Source organism: Vipera ursinii, assembly GCF_947247035.1.
Source record: "Vipera ursinii genome assembly, chromosome: 3".
Classification (NCBI taxonomy): Eukaryota; Metazoa; Chordata; class Lepidosauria; order Squamata; family Viperidae; genus Vipera; species Vipera ursinii.
The window spans coordinates 63903111-63919670 of record NC_139516.1 but is presented as its reverse complement, the minus strand read 5'-3'; the positions used below and the strand labels follow the sequence as shown (position 1 = coordinate 63919670).

Here is a 16560-nt window from a genome sequence, read left to right as displayed (position 1 = left end):
AATATGAGCTGTCACCGGTGTGACTACTGCCTGTCGATGGCCTTCAGGATAGGCTGACACAGGAAATAAAGATTTGTCCCATGTTTGAGGCCTAGCAAGGTAATCTAAAAATAGTTAACAAGCATTTGACATATATATATATATATATATATATATATATATATATATATATATATATATATATGTATGTATAGTTATTTATCCCAATGTGCCACAATGAATTAATTTAAAGAAAACAAATATCTACAACAATCCAGAAATTCCTACACAATGCTATAAAAAGATGCCTGGATCATCCATCACACAAGCCTATGCTCTCATAGCTTGGGGGTGGGGTGTCACAGACAATGATGGCTTCATCCGGTGACGCTAAGCTTGGCTTGGGTGGAATGTTCCGAAACAAAACGCCATCAGAGGAACTGCGTCTTCGGCTGCCCAGCCCTTTGTGATTTTCATCCACCAGCTGATATAAGGGCAGCCTGATCTCCTTTGAAATCTGAGACTGCATGTCGCTGGAGGCATTTTTAGCGGGTTGACAATTCAACGCCTCCTCGTAAGTGGGAATACTGGTGGCCTCCCAGGTGCTGAAACAGAATCAAGACCACAAAGAAAATCAATTGTCCTAAAATTCAATATTTGATTCTAAAATAAGGTGTACAAAGACAAGCACGAGCACTGTTATCTGTTCTAGAGGAACTAGAAGCTTAGAGGGGGGGAAAGTATCTTCACTTTTCTGGAGAAAGAAAGAAAGAAAGAAAGAAAGAAAGAAAGAAAGAAAGAAAGAAAGAAAGAAAGAAAGAAAGAAAGAAAGAAAGAAAGAAAGAGAGAGGGAGAGAGGGAGAGAAAGAAATTGTGGTTATATATTCTGGAGATATTCTGTTTAGGTTTATAAGGTTTGTAAGGATGAATGAATCTGCCAGTTTTGCAAACTCCTAAATTTAAATCTTTTACATCTCAGTGCTGTTTTACAACAGTGCTCTTCCTCTCCCACATATGAAAAAGTATGCAGATATTAGTAAAATCTTATTGTAATGAAATTCTCATCCTCTGGCACCAGCCGAGTTCCATAAGTCATAATAATCTGTCCTTATCATCAGCAGGAGAAACAAAATTGAGGGTGCGCTACATGTTGCAGTTGAAGGAGGAGTTTACAGATGTTGAACACCTTGGGTCAATATAAAAAAGATGGAAGATTACACAGAGAAGGAAACCCAGTCTGGCAGAGGTGTTATCTAGTCAGGTCAATCTGGCTGATAACAATCAATTACTGTACACATCACAGCCAAGCCCCAAACTCCCATTTTTCCCTGCTCCCTGCAGCATAACCTAGTTATCCAAACAGGGTGGGTAGAAAAACCAGCATGCATTTAGCAGGAATTGGGCTTTCCATGCCCAATCAAAGTCACAGCCCGGCCAGGATCGCTTTCCAAGCTTTGAAGAGAGAGTGAGAAAAATTGGAATGTAAACAGAAATCTTTTCATCCTGTACCAGCAGAAACCATAATGCCTTTAAACTGGGAGTGCCCCAAAGCCCTTACCCACTACAGATATTACATTAGAAACACAGAGGTTGAACGTATGATAGCTGTATTACCCATTCAGCCTCTGAAAGCAAGGTAAGAAGCAGATCATGCTGCAAATTTCTCCAATGCTAGTGTAGTATTTACCCACAATGGATCCTCAGCTTTTTCCATACTCTTAAGAAACACCCAGTATCAAAACACAAAGGTATGTCCACTGATTAATCTTTATTGCATGGGCCATAAAACATACCCATTTTTTTCTGCTGTATTTTACCAAACAACACGGTTTGTGTACAGATAAAACTTTCACGTAACCTATGTTCATCTCATTTCCTCTTTTTCAAGGGGAAAATAATTTAGAAGTGGAAATAACTATGAATAGGGATTGTTGAAATCATCATGAAACCAGACTAGTCAGGCAGAGACTGCTCTATCTAGACTAAAAGGAAAAAAAATGGAGAAAATTGCTGTAATATAGTATGTAATCATTGTTTCATAATCTCTGGTATGCAGAATTAATTGGAGAAAATAATTTCATTGTTAGGCATAAGAGTTACATTTTTAATCTCACCCTTTCCCAATGCTGGGAGAAGGGGTGGGGGGACAAGTGAATCAAATCTTTGTGAGAATCAAAATTCTAACAATTCAGCCATCTTGAGCTTTCACAATCGTATTTAAAATGGGCTAATAATATTTATTGTATTACTGTTCTGTTTTGCAGAAACTAATACACTAAAACAAAGTGCCTCAATATGATACCCTCCTGAAATTTATTTTATTTTTTATTTTAATCCCATTTATATCCCGCCCTTCTCCGAAGACTCAGGGCGGCTTACAATTTAAGCACAAACCAATGTGCTTAGCAATAGCCTTCATTCTATGTATATGCCTGCTTATTAGGGCTTTTGGGGCCCCCCAAATTTGGACTATTGTTCTTATTGTGTCCAAACACTTGTTGTGCTGGCTGAATATTATGGAGTGGTAGTCTAGTACTTGGCTGACCTTGTTTTGTCTCCAAAGCTAAGCAAGGTTAGGACTGGTTAGAACTTGGTTGTAAAGTTTGCAAATAAGGAGGGGCTATTGGCTAGACTAGGAATTTGAAAAAACATCCCAGAAGGCAATGGCAAGCCACTTTTATATTGACAGGTCTGTTATGTATCCAGGTGAAGAGAACACATACACACTTACATAGCAGTCACCACCAGGGGGCGTTGAACTGTAACTGTTTTGGTGGGAACCCAGTTTCGGCGGGAAACAGAGGTTCAAACCCATTGGCTAGCTGCTCACCTGGCCAAGTATAAAAGGAGGGCAGGTAACCCCTATTCCCCAGTACAGTCACTTCCACCTAATAAAGATCTGCCATGCTGTACTCATCGTCTCGGCATCTTTCCTGCGCTCCAGAACCCACAACACAACAAGGTCCATGAAGTTACCAAAGACAAGCTTAACTTGAAGAATTTTACAACCATGTGCAACACATTTATAAGTCATGAAACTGAAGGAGACTATAAGGGAGGCAGGGCTCAACTAGCATGATCTTTGGTTGAGAAAGGCCTAACGGCCTGCAAGAGTAAATGTGGTTTTGGGCTACCCCAAGCTAAAAGTCTTGAAAGGAAGACCTGTTTCAGAATGCCATTTGGCTAGGTGGCTTCTGACAAATTGACCTTCCATCCCTCTCTTCTCTTGTATGATGCTTCTCTTGAAGTAACACTGCCTGACAATTATTTGCTGGGCATGTCAAAAGGATTATGTTGATCTCTCAGGCAGGGCTACAAAGATCTTGCTAACCTGCATGTCTGCTTTTCAAGAGGCTCGACGGTAGAGTACTGAAGGTCACTGGAAAAATGGTACTGGTAGTGCCGGGAAATTATTCCAGCATTGGCTGACCAAAGGAGTCCAAACAGAAGAAGCAGCCCACCAATTCCACAACAGAAGAAGCTGATTGATCTGAGTACAGGACTGGAAGAGGAAGCCCTGGTCATAAGTTCCGTTTCTCCTTGAGGTGTGACTTTGGGGTCACTGCTGGGTGCAGTGGCCCCCATTTCACCATCGCTCCACCAAGCAAAGCACAGTGTTCCCGTCACCAGCAGGATAGCTCCAGCGATGGTCACTCCGTGACGCAAAGAAGCTATTTCCATGTTAAAAACTGAGGCCTGTGGAGATTATAAACTACTTTACAAGGAAAAGGTCCTGGTGACAACACTCAGGCTGGAAAAGAAGCAAGAAAACAAATGGTGAGTAGATACAAACAGACCACAGGACAAACAAAACAAAACAAAAGCACAAACTTTAGATTCAAAGAGAATCAATTCAGATTGACTGCCTGCCTTTTCAAACAGCCCAAAGTCTTTTTACCGGAAGAAAAAAAAAACAAATGCCATTCAAGAAAAGTTACACTTATCCTAGGAGGCAAATTTACAGCTTTTGCTTTTGAGATCAATCAAATGGCTGTATAAATTTCTCTACATTTTACAGCAAATTCATTTTGTATGCACTTTTTATGTGGAAATTGGATGAAGCCACAGAATTTGAAGGGATCAGTAAAGAGGATGCCCACTCTCTTACATGTCTACCTATATCTTGATCCAAATATCACTAGGTGATCCAATTTTTACAGGACTTCATCACAGGTTCATTTTTATAAGATAAACCTTTCATTCAACTTTCCCTACTCAGAGTGAAATACTGAGATGGTATTCAGTTCAGCTGGGAGCAAAGCTAAACTCTGACATTCATCTTAGTGCAATATTCCCTTGCCATATGATTTAGCATTCAGATGAAAAGATTAACACAAAAATCACTTTTGTAGTTAAAAAAACGGTTATAAAGGGTAATCTGTGAGTTCTAAGTAATTCTGGAAGAGATTCGGATTTGAGAAGCCAATCAACGTCTTATAATCATACATAACAAAAATTGTGTTACACTTTTTGATGCATATTTTAATACACATACACACACCACACACACACACACACACATACAATTCCTATAAAATCTCAAATTATAACATGACCAATTGTTGGGATTAATATTTTTCTTATTGAGCACCTGTTGATATTTTTGGGGGTATATGGATGGCATTGTTTTCGCTACATATGCTACATGACGTACAACCATTAACAACTACAATTACAGGTAGAGTGGTCGGCTTACGACCACAGTTGAGTCCAAACTTTCTTTGCTAAGTGAGACATTTGTTAAGCAAATTTTGCCACATTTTATGACCTTTCTTGCCACAGTTCCTAAGTGAATCACTGGAGTTGTTAAATTAGTAACACGGTTGCTAAGTGATTCTGGCTTCCCCATTGACTTTGCTTGTCAGAAGGTTGCAAAAGAGAATCACGTGACCCCAGGACACTGCAACTGTCATAAATATGAGTCTGTTGCCGAAGAGTCCAAATTTTGATCATGTGACCGTAGGGAGGCTGCAACGGTCGTGTGAAGAACGGTCATAAGTCACTTTTTGCAGTGGCATTGTAATCTTGAACAGTCACTAAACTAGCTGTTGTAAGTCGAGCACACCCGTAGATAAAACCTCCATTGTCTTGTGCTTTGATAGCTTTCGGGTGTAGGAGCCCGTTTTATGGTGGTCCTCGCTTTTTCTATGTTTGGTTTTGGTTAGTATTGATGGGGTAGAGATGTCACACCTGTGTCCCCTCATTTGTGCAATGCCTTCACCTTCCTCTTACCGTACATCAATACTTTAATTTCCTGCAAAAGTTCTACTGTCACTCTAGTTTCTTTCTATTACTTCCACTTCTTTGGTGCGCCTTTCCCAAATTCAACTCTTGACGCTACCAAGAAATTGCCTGACTTATAAATCTCTCACTGCATATTTCACTAATCACCTTATTCTTTCGCAATAAACAATGCTCTCTTATGCGTTTTAAGATTTATATACTACATTCCTTTGCCAGGTCAATGTAGGAAAAGATTTGCGTTTAAATCACACATTCAGAAGAAACGGACCTCCAGCTAAGCAGATATTTGCCAAACAGTCGCCATTTTGATTCAGGCTTGGTTGTCCAAAACATGCATTTATACAGGTAGACTTCGGCTTTCAACAGTTCATTCAGTGACCGTTCAAAGTTTCAACTGGAAAAAAGTGACTTATGACAGTTTTTCACACTTACAACCATTGCAGTAACTCCATGGTTATGTGATTAAAATTTAGATGTTGGCAACCGGTTCATAGTTATGACGGTTGGGGTGTGCAGGATCATTTGATCATCTTTCGTGACCTTCTGACAAGGAAAGTCAATGGGAAAGCCAGATTCATTTAACAACTGGATTTCTAACTTAACAACTGCAATGATTCACTTAACAATTGTGGTAAGAATGGTCGTAAAATTTGGCAAAACTCACTTAACTGTATCACTTAGCAACAAAAATCTTGAATTCAACTGTGGTCGTAAGTTGATAGTGTACTCCACTCTCTTGATGAACATGGAAGACTATGGGCAGTGAGACGTTCCCCCAACAGGGACATTCTACCGAATTTAGAAATTGATTATCCAGGGTTTTTAAAAATCTGGGAAACTTTTATAGCAGGGGTCTTCAAATTTGGCCCTTTTATGACTTGAGGATTTCAACTTCCAGAATTCCTCAGTCAGGCACGGTGGCTAAGGAATTCTGGGAGTTGAAGTCCAGAAGTCATAAAAGGGCCAAGTTTGAAGACCCCTATTTTATAGGATGGATTTACGAAGACTTCTGTCTTCATTTCTACACTCATTTACAGAGACCATACATTAGGGGTCCCCAACCCCTGGTCCGTGGACTGGTACCGGGCTGCGGCATGCCAACAACTGGTCCACACAAACAAGCAAAGCCCCATCTGTAGGATGCAGACAGCAAGCAAAACCATGCACTCTCTGGTCTGCGGAAAAACCTTTCTCCACACAACCGGTCCTTGGTGCCCAAAAGGTTGGGGACCTCTGCCACACATGACTTAATTTTCAAAGGTCCAAGAGGGCTTAGTCAACCCTTATCTACCAACAAGTTTCCATTCTTGAAAAGAACTGCCCCCATCCAGTGACCAATAATTTGCAGATTGAGGAAGATTTTATATTTTGCACATCCCATATTCGCAGCTGCTAGCACAGTAGCTAAATGTTGGAATTAAATCTCTGAAGATGCACCCTTACATCTATGTGCAATGTGAGCACAGTAATTATATGGGGGAGCTGCTAACAGTGCAAAAAAGCTGGGTGTGAATCAGATGTTAATCATCATACATGTGGTTTCAAGTGAAATAAAAGGGCAAAATGAAATAAAGAAAAATAGTGTTTCAAAAACTAGCTCATTTAGCTATTCATGTCAGCAAGACATAAAAATTGCATTACTGGTCTCTAAAGATCTCATTTTCCTTATATATATGGTGAGGAACTAGGAAGCCACGCATTCAAATAATTCTGCATAAACTGAGAAATGCACAGGAAATGTATATGTCAGGAACAAGGTTCAACTCCTATATGTTACTCCTAAAGTTCAATTCCTGGTCCGGTCCTTACTGCCTTTTTAAGGTAAAAGTAGACCTCCCTTAGTGGTTACACATTCAGGAATTGTTTAAAGTTGTGAAAGCAGGATACTTATGACCAGTCCTGACTTGCACTTCCAATGTGTACAGTGGGATCACAGTCGCATGATCGCTTTTTACCACCTTCCCTGCTGGCTTCTTACAAGCAAAGTCAATGAGGTAGCCAAGTAGGAAAGTCACTAGTCACTCTGGTAAGTCACCCCTTCCTTCCTGTGCACACACACACACACACCATCCATCCCCTGGTCTTCCTGCACTCGTGCACTGCCTGCTCCTAAGGCACCCCCCATGCTAGTGGCATTCCTGTTGCTGCTTTCGACTTAAAACCCATGCATCTTGTGGTTAATGGGAGTGCCAGGATTGTTTTTGTTAAGCAACACAGCCATGTGATATTGCACTTTACTACCCCATCACTTAGTGATGACAATCACGGTCCCAATTGTCATAACTTCAGGACTAATATAATGGACTTTCGGATGCTTTTATCTCAACCTTAAAACTGTCTGCCCCGTTTATCAAATGTCTCTTTCTAGCGTGAGAATCAGGGGTTCTCATTTCACCTGCTTCTAAAATACCTTTTATAAAACAACTTTCCTGCTGTTGTATTGATACTGTATTTCCCAGAATGACAACAATCCATGATGACGCAGAGGGATTGAAATCCAGAAAACCTACCTTCATTAAACCTAGGACAAGCAAAATTGCATTTCATTTGAACTGGGCTATGGGCAACTGAATTATGAAGCACTGAAAGAAACCGTGCATGATCTTATTCTTATCTAATGAAAAGATATTGGAAAATCAGGTTTTATTAAAATAGTGACATTAGGTTTATTAAAGCTGCACACAGGATGTTGATGGAAATTAATGAATCCAGTATGGGTTTTTTTCAGTTCTAGATAAGGATCTCTAAACAATGAATCTCGAGTCAAGGAAAATGAAGCTGCTGTAGAGCTTGTCCTTTGCTGAAGGACAAAATGTATACCCTTTAGCCAAAAAATAAAAAATAAAAAAAATTCAAAGCATCTATTACTCAATTGTACCTAAAAAAAAGAGTTTACCCCACCCTCATTAAGTCTTGTTCTATTTATTTTAGTTCCCAGAAAGTCTTGATGGCACAGACTCTTTACATCTATTAAATCCACTTTAATCTGTAAAGTTGGAATTATCCCTGGTAACATGTTCAACTTAGGTGGAAAAAAGAGATAACAGAAGAGCTTTTAGCTTTGAAACTGGCATAGGTCATCTTGTATCTTCCAGATATTTGGAAACCATTTGTGACCCAATGGTTGGGAACTATGCAAGTATTACTTTGAGGAAAAGGAGCATATTGCCAAAGCTGCATGACTTTAGAGCTTTATAATCTGATGCAAGAATTTGCTCCATTGAAACAATTTGTACTGATTTTATAGGAGTGTCATGTTGTAGTTCTGTCAACTCCTTCTTAAAACCTTTGGAAGGACTTGCATTACACAGGATTGCATTAAGCCTGACCACCACATCTGAACAGTACCAATTAATCAATGTTATTGAAATAGTCTGTTTTCGGTAAATTGGATAACGGGATCTGGCTTCTTGCATCCCAGAACTTTCATAAAGTATCTCTCAACAGCTTGGATAATCCGGATCAAACTTTCAAAACTCAGGCTGGTGTCATTGCTTCCCCTTCTAACCCTTGTAAACAACTAAAAAGATGGCACATTCACAGAATAAGGCAGGATGCAGTCCCATTATATCAGGAGTTTTCAAACTTGGCCCTTTTATGACTTGTGGACTTCAACTCCCAGAATTCCTCAGACAGCCTCGCTAGCTGAGGAATTCTGGGAGTTGAAGTCTACAAGTCATAAAAAGGCCAAGTTTGAAGACCCCTGCATTATATCATTCAAAGACAAGAGACAATCTAGATTCTAGATTGGGAGCAGGTTACCATTTGGCATAGGAGATGTTCAATTTTTAAAAATAAATGGGAAGTAACTAATGACAATATTGTGACGGATGGAGGCAACATTTTTCAGTCACTTTTTTCTGAAGTGGCACAATGCAAAATACAGTAAGTTCGTTAAGCTTCAGCTGGATCAATTTTGCATTTTGAGATCAAAAACAAACCCTTGTAAAAAAATCAAACTGCTCCAAATGATCCATTTTGTAGCTAAATCTTGTTGGGGCAAACCGGGAATGATCTGAGAGCCACAAAACCACTAGACTGCCCACTGCTGCAATCCAGTCTTCCCCAACTTGGTGCCTCCAGTCATATGAATCAAAATTCAAATCATCTTAAGCTAGCAGGGCTAATGGCCAAAGAAGATGAGAGGACAAGTTACAATATCTGAGGAGACCTGAATGGGGAAAATGTCCCTATCACAGGCTTGCCAATTGTCCTTTATTTCTAGGTCAGACAATGTAAGTTGCTGTATTTTTTAAGTTCTACCACTGTGTCATAAAGAGCTACAGTGGAAAAAGTCTGAATTTACTGAAAGCATTTCCCTGCCCCCTTCATGCCTATCTTTCCAAGGTCCCAAGCTGTGATGATAAAAAAAAAAGTTAGTTTGACCTTCACAGAAAAGAGAGACCTTGGATGAAATAAAGAGGAATTTGTCCTTGTTAATGGAGGGGCCAGCGATAATAAACCAAAGGGAAGCTGAAAGTGGAGAGTTTCTTTGCAGTTCAGCCAAGACCAGTTTGCTATTTTATTTTTTTATTTTTTGCCATGTGAAACAACCCAGCAAACATTCTCCAGTTCAGCGTTCCAGGATGATTTTTGTGGGGGAGGTTAATAGCTGAATACATGTTCTGTCGCTTACAAAATAATAAGAGAGTGACAGTTTTATAGGAGGAAAAAAGAAATTTTTCCCTCCCTGGCAAAAAAGCTGCAACAGCAACATTTCTAACATCCCCAGCCCACGCTGCTACGAAAGGAGGAGCCACAGATACAGTGGATCCCCACACTGAGAACGGCTAAATTCTGTGCAAATTTCTAAGTATCAGCCACAATCCAACGTACTTACAGTAGATTGTATTTTAAGAATCCCAAGAGGTCTTCTCTTCGCTTCTACAAGGGCCTTTTGAAACGTATTTTTAAAAAGTTGAATCTTTAAATGACATTTGTTGGAAATGAAGCAAATTTATCTACGATGTGAGTGAGATGAAACTTAAAACAAAATCTACTTCTGCAAATTATTATTCCCCCCCCCCCAATATTTCCTCTTTTTGGATGCAATCATTACAAGTTCAGCAAATGCTTCTGCTTTAGGAATTTAGAATAAAGAGATTGCTCCTTCACATTTTTTTTTCATTATAGCAAGATTTATATTCTACCAGTGGAGTTTGAAGATTAAAGAGGATTCCCATTTCCTCAGTTCAACACACAAGTTTTAAATAATGTCGGATGTACGCATTTTATGACATGATCGGTTGGTTGGTTGGTTGGTTGGTTGGTTGGTTAACTCGTACATAACCAGCTTCTGTGAAATCTGGATTCTTTGCAACAAAAAAGGTAACATAATAAAAGCAATGAAATATTACCTAGTTATCATAATGCTACTGTACCTACTCATTCCTAAAAGTTTTGGAAGAATTCTGTCCTCTAGGCCAGGGGTCCCCAATCCCAGGTCCATGGATCAGCACCAATCCACAGCATGCCAGAAACCGGGCCACACAAACAAGGAAAGCCCCATCTGCAGGATACAGGCAACATGTGAAACCATGCCCCTTCCGGTCCGCGGAAAAATCTCTCTACAGAACCGGTCCCTGGTGCCCAAAAGTTTGGGGACCTCTGCTTTAGGCTTTCTCCAAATATTTAAAGCACGTGCAATCCAAACTTTTTCAGGTAAGCTATTCTACAAGAAGGAACCCCTTAGAGAAACCCTACCTCTGGGCCAACACACCTTCCCTTCACAACCGTGGGACATCTTCAGCTTTTCTGCTTGTGGCACTGCTTTTATGGTCAAATTTAAGTTTCCTGAGTTGCACTTGGAAATCTACTGGAAGGCAATGTGCTATGGCTCTTACCTGTCAGCACACAGGCTGTTGCATTCAGCACCAACTGCAGCCTCCTGGTGGTCTTCAAAGGAAACCCTGTATAAAATTCATTGTTAGCGTAGCCCATTTAGATGGGGGTGGGGTTGTGAGTCATTTTTTTGACCTCCACCTAGGCATCCAATAGCCACGAGTCCAGGAACACTCCCAACCTGCAGACGTGCTGTTATTGTACATTGAATTGGATAACACACACTCAAGAATAAGCCCCATTGAACATAATAGGTTTAAGTCATTCGGCTACACAATACAGTTACATTGTTTAACACAGCTGTTTTAAAATTAATCAGTAAGCTTAAACTCTGTCAGTAGACTGCCTTGAAACTTGTGTGTGTGTTTGTGTGTATGTGTGGGTGCGTGCGCACAAGCACATTCAAGTCATTTTTGACTCCTGGCAGCCATCTGGACAAATCCAGGCAGTTCTCTGAGCAAAATTCTCAGACGTGGCTTGCCTCTGCCTTTTTCCTAGGGCAGAGGAAGAATGACCCAAAGTCACCCAGCTGGCTTCATTCCTTAAACTCATAATTCCCTGGTTTCTAGCTTGGTATCTGACTCTCTTGCTTGGAAACCTGCTCTTTAAAATTAATTTTTTCCAGAAACACAATTGGAATATTTTTAAAATCCAGCATCTGAATTCATAATGTCGCATTTGCGACTTTGAAAAAAAAAATGGCAAGCTCAACACGGATTATGCTGATAGGATATTCAATGCACTAACTCCCCATGCAAGAAGGAACATAGTTGCAAAACCACATGGATGCTCACGAGGATGAACGAGGCCTTTCAGGTAGCAACTCAGCAACCCTCCCCTGGACATCACTGGACCATGGGCAATCAGTATCATAAATACTGGCTATCTGTATCTCAGTTCATCTTTTTTTCTCTGCTGGTATTATGCCCCTGCTTCCCTAACAGGATTCGATAGCATCAAATGACCCTTTCTTTGACCTCATCGCCCAATTCCAAGACAATTTCTATATCGAAATGGCAATCAATAGCCTACATGCAGTCTCAGTTACAATTTATCTGCTAATCATTTGCATTTATACAGCCAGGTATTTCACAAATAAACCCTATTCTGGGGTGTGTGTACTACAATCACTAAAGTACACACACACACACACACACACACACACACACACACACACACAAAAGGTAAAGGTTCCCCCGCACATGCGTGCTAGTCGTTTCCGACTCTAGGGGCCGGTGCTCATCTCCGTTTCAAAGCCGAAGAGCCAGTGCTTGTCCGAGGACGTCTCTGTGGTCATGTGGCCGGCATGACTACACGCCAAAGGCGCACGGAACGCTGTTACCTTCCCACTGTAGTGGTCCCTATTTTTCTACTTGCATTTTGGGATGGGCTGTTGTAATCAGTTGCTCAATCTATGTGTCTAATAAAACAGAAGAACTCTGCTCTATCAGTTTTATATTTTTCAGGGATCAAATTTAATTATTTTTAATTGTTTTTAACTTTTGTATTGTATTGACGTTTTTAATTACCTTGTAAACCGCCCTGAGTCCTACAGGAAAAGGGCGGTATATAAATTCAATAAACGTAAACTTAAACTTAATATGCTGAAGAAGCATAGTCCTGCACTCTGAACCCCACAACAGCTGATCAGATGCACAGAGGAAACATGTGGAGCTTGGTTTAATGGTTAGGGCACCAAGCTAGAAAGCAGGTGACCACGAGTTCAAGTCCCATCTTAGCCATGAAAGCCCACTAGGTGACTTTGGGCCAGTCATTCTCTCTCAGCCCAACCCACCTCCAAAGGTTGTTGTTGTGGGGAAAATAAGAGGAGGAAGGTGTGTTGGATATGTTCGCCGCCTTGATTTACTTCTGAAAATAAGAAAGGTAGGATACAAATAAATAAATGGCGGACAAGACTGAGGGGCATAAGTTTTCTTCTACTCTTACTCTGTAACAATTGATCTTTCAAGCATGCGATCTTTGATTCTGGAGGTTAAATGCAGTCAGGAAAACTAGTAACTACTATAACCCTCCCTTCCGCAAATTAGTCCAGAGTCCGTTTAAAACAGTTAGAATTGGTAACCATCACTGCATAAATGGTAAGTCAACTGAACAGTGTGCAATGGATGTGATAATCACCTTTGTGATCACGGTATCTCTCCTACCATCTATGCACAGAATTAATCAAGCAAAGGACGTTTTTATAACAGCCGCAAAAGCATCCAGTTAGGTTTTAATAATAATAATAATGATGATGATGATGATGATGATGATGATGATGATAAAGTTGGAAGGGACCTTGGAGGTCATCTAGTCCAACCCCCTGCTCAGGCAGGAAACCCTATACCATTTCAGAGAAATGGCTGTCAGGTCTCTTCTTAAAAACTTCCAGTGTTGGAGCATTCACAGCTTCTGGAGGCAGGTAGTTCCACTGATTAATTGTTCTGTCAGGAATTTTTTCCTTAGTTCTAGGTTGCTTCTCTCTTTGGTTAGTTTCCACCCGTTGCTTCTTGTCCTGCCTTCAGCTATACATATCAGGATGCTTCTAAGATAGAAGCTACCTAGCCCCAAATTGCAAAGGATTACACCCGAGTTCCTTACTCCACCTTAACCAGTTGGAATTGGGCTGCATCTCCTTTGGAATCTACCTAAGACTTTGTCACCTCAGATACTACCGGTAGTTGAAGCAAGTTCTTTGGAGAACATATTTTGGTTCACTTCACCTTATCAGATAGGCGTGAATCTTCCCTAAAATGACAAATTAATTTTGACCTGGTTTTCTGAGGTTTTTCTTTTTTTTTTTTTTTTTTTTTTTTTTTTTATTGAAAAGTTTTATAAAATACAATTTTCCCTTAACAACCCCCCTTCCCCCTCCCTCCTCCCCTCCCTACCTCCCCCCTACCTCCCCCCCTCCCCCTCTCCCTCCTCCCTCCCCTACCTCCCCCCCTCTAATTCCCCTCCTCCCCCCTCCCCCCCCCCCCCCCCCGACTTCCCAGAGCAAAATACAAGGTATATATCTAAAAGGCAATCATAAACAATCATATACTAACAATTATAAACTCTAAAATCCATCACTCTCTAGCTTATATAAGGTAAACCAATCCTTAATAATACTAAATATATATAAAAAACTAAAATAAAAGAAAACTAACATTATTCCCATCTATGTTCTTCCACAATTCACTATTACCTAGACATACTCTCATTTACACATCACAAACACCTATCCCTGTTAACCTCTCTAACCAAAATAGGCTATAATAGATAGCTCTTACCCAAATTAACCCACATTAAGCCAAAAAACTTTCTTCCTCTTCCTCTATAGTAAGTTATCCATTAATTCCAAATTAGAAAAAAAATCTGTTACCACACATAGTATCCCAAAACCTTTAATAACACAACTACCACTTAACTATAAATGTATTGTGGAAGTTCCATAGATTTCTACTGGTCTTATTTTTTAGTCTTTTTTGAACGTTTTAAGGCAGCACGCGTCACCCTCTGTTCTCTAAGATCATCCAAAAGAGTTGCAACTTGATTTCCTCCTGCACCCTTCTCGTCCATCTGTCCATCTTCATCCTCTTGACATTCTCCTTCTCCAGATCCCTCTGCAGCTTCCAAAAGTGTTGATGGGGTTAGTTTCAAAACATTGTTGTAAAAATCGTGCGCTTGCTTCACATTACTCAAACAGTACCTTTTGCCATCATACATGAAGCTCAACCCATCTGGAATCTCCCATCTGAACCTTATATCTCTTTGCTTAAGCTCTTGCACCAGGAATATAAAATCCTTCCTTCTCTTTAAAATCTTTGGAGGAATTTCTTTTAGAACCAAAACTTGTTGGCCAGCAATCATAACTTTGGTATCATAGGCAGCTTGTATAACTTCATCTCTAATTTCCCTTTTTACAAAATAAACCACCACATCTCTAGGCAACTTTCTCTGTTTAGCAATCCACGAATTCACACGAAACACTTTGTCCATACCTTGTTTTAATTCAGATGCTGGATGGTTCAATACCCCCTCAAAAGCCTCAGAAACCAACTGCTTTAAATCTTCCTTAATATTCTCTTTTAGGCCTCTAATTCTCACAGCAAACTGCATCTGGTAAAATTGGGCCAAACTCTGTTCACTGTCCATTTTGTCTTTTAAATCTTCCAATTCCAATACTTTTGCTTCTAATAAAACATTCTTTTGAATTAAGTCTTGCACTTGATCATCCAGCATCTCCACACATTTAGCAACTTTTTGCACAGAGGACAAAATGTCTACCTTCATCTCTCTAAGTTTCTGCTCCATCCTTTCTTCCATTCTCTGCTCCAATTTCTCCAATTTCTCCTCCATCTGTAGAAATTTAACACCTATTGACTCCAAAATTAACTGGGTATGTTTTTCCAAATCCTTCGATGTCAGTACATCAGGAGAATGCAACGCCTGCAGTAATGATTGTTGTTGCACCGGAGAATTTCCAGCACTCCGAAAAGCTCTAGGGGGAGGTTTAGCCGCCATCTTTTACTTACAATTGTGACGCACTTTCACTTTAAGTTTTAAGCAAAGTCCATCAAGCTTGAGAGTAAAACAAAATAATCCTCTTCATCTCTTTATCTTTCCTTCTTGCACTGCTCTGCCTGCTTTTTTCCTTTCATAGTCTCTCCTTCAAGCAGGGATGGTCGCAGACGCCTGGCTCTGCTCCGTGAAATCCGGAGCAGAGACGCTGGTCAGCTGGGAGCAGCCCAGGCTACGGGGGAGTTCAAACCTTCAGCCGCCCAAGCTCCAAGCTCAGGCGGCCCCGGGGAACTCTACCCCTACCTGGGGGCTCACCCCCTCCTCTTCTCCCGAGGAGGGGGCTTCAATTTCGCCCGAACAGCTGATCGGCGCTGTTTCGGGCGAAAGAACAACAGCTGAGCCGCGGGCAGCCCGGGAGGGCTGTCTCCGTCGCCGCGGAGCCACCGGAAGTCCAGGTTTTTCTTTTCTGGCGTTGGCCGGTCCCACCCTTGATAAACCATAGTTGTCCTTTTGCTGAAGGTCAGAGGGTTAGATCTCCAAGCATATCTCCTATTTCCATTACCACACAATAGCCTCCCTCTCCTGTTCCATGCCCAGATACCTCTACCTCTTTTCACATATTTCACATAGGAGATTATTCACTTTGGCCAAATCAGAAAATTACACATAAGGAAATACTATGGATACATGATTATGAAGACTGCGCTTGTATATGTTCTGAGACAGAATCTGTTTCACATGTACATATTGTACTATACAATAAATGGATGTTAGAACTCATAACACCACCACATCTTTTCAGCAGGTCATCATTTTTCACCTAAACAAACACACTTCAGCTATTTCTAAGTTACTAAATTTTTAACAATAGCCACGGCCTGCATGAATCATCCGATGCCCTACACTGTTTATTGCTCCTGGCTTTTCTGCATGAGTTCTTTTTTTCTTTTTTTAAGTTTGATACCACTGTTTTATATTTGATGAATTGTA

At 40.5% G+C, this 16560-nt stretch overlaps 1 protein-coding gene across 1 annotated transcript; it reads right to left on the bottom strand.

The window, feature by feature from the left end:
- Positions 1 to 292: 292 nt before the first annotated feature.
- TMEM61 (transmembrane protein 61) lies at positions 293 to 3724 on the bottom strand (the record flags this gene model as incomplete). The annotated part of the gene is made up of 2 exons (XM_083357947.1): positions 3311 to 3724; positions 293 to 584 (listed from the first exon to the last, which is right to left on the bottom strand). The coding sequence occupies exons 1-2, from the start codon at positions 3658 to 3660 to the stop codon at positions 293 to 295; spliced, it is 642 nt and encodes a 213-aa protein (XP_083214073.1). The 5' UTR covers positions 3661 to 3724.
- Positions 3725 to 16560: the final 12836 nt, after the last annotated feature.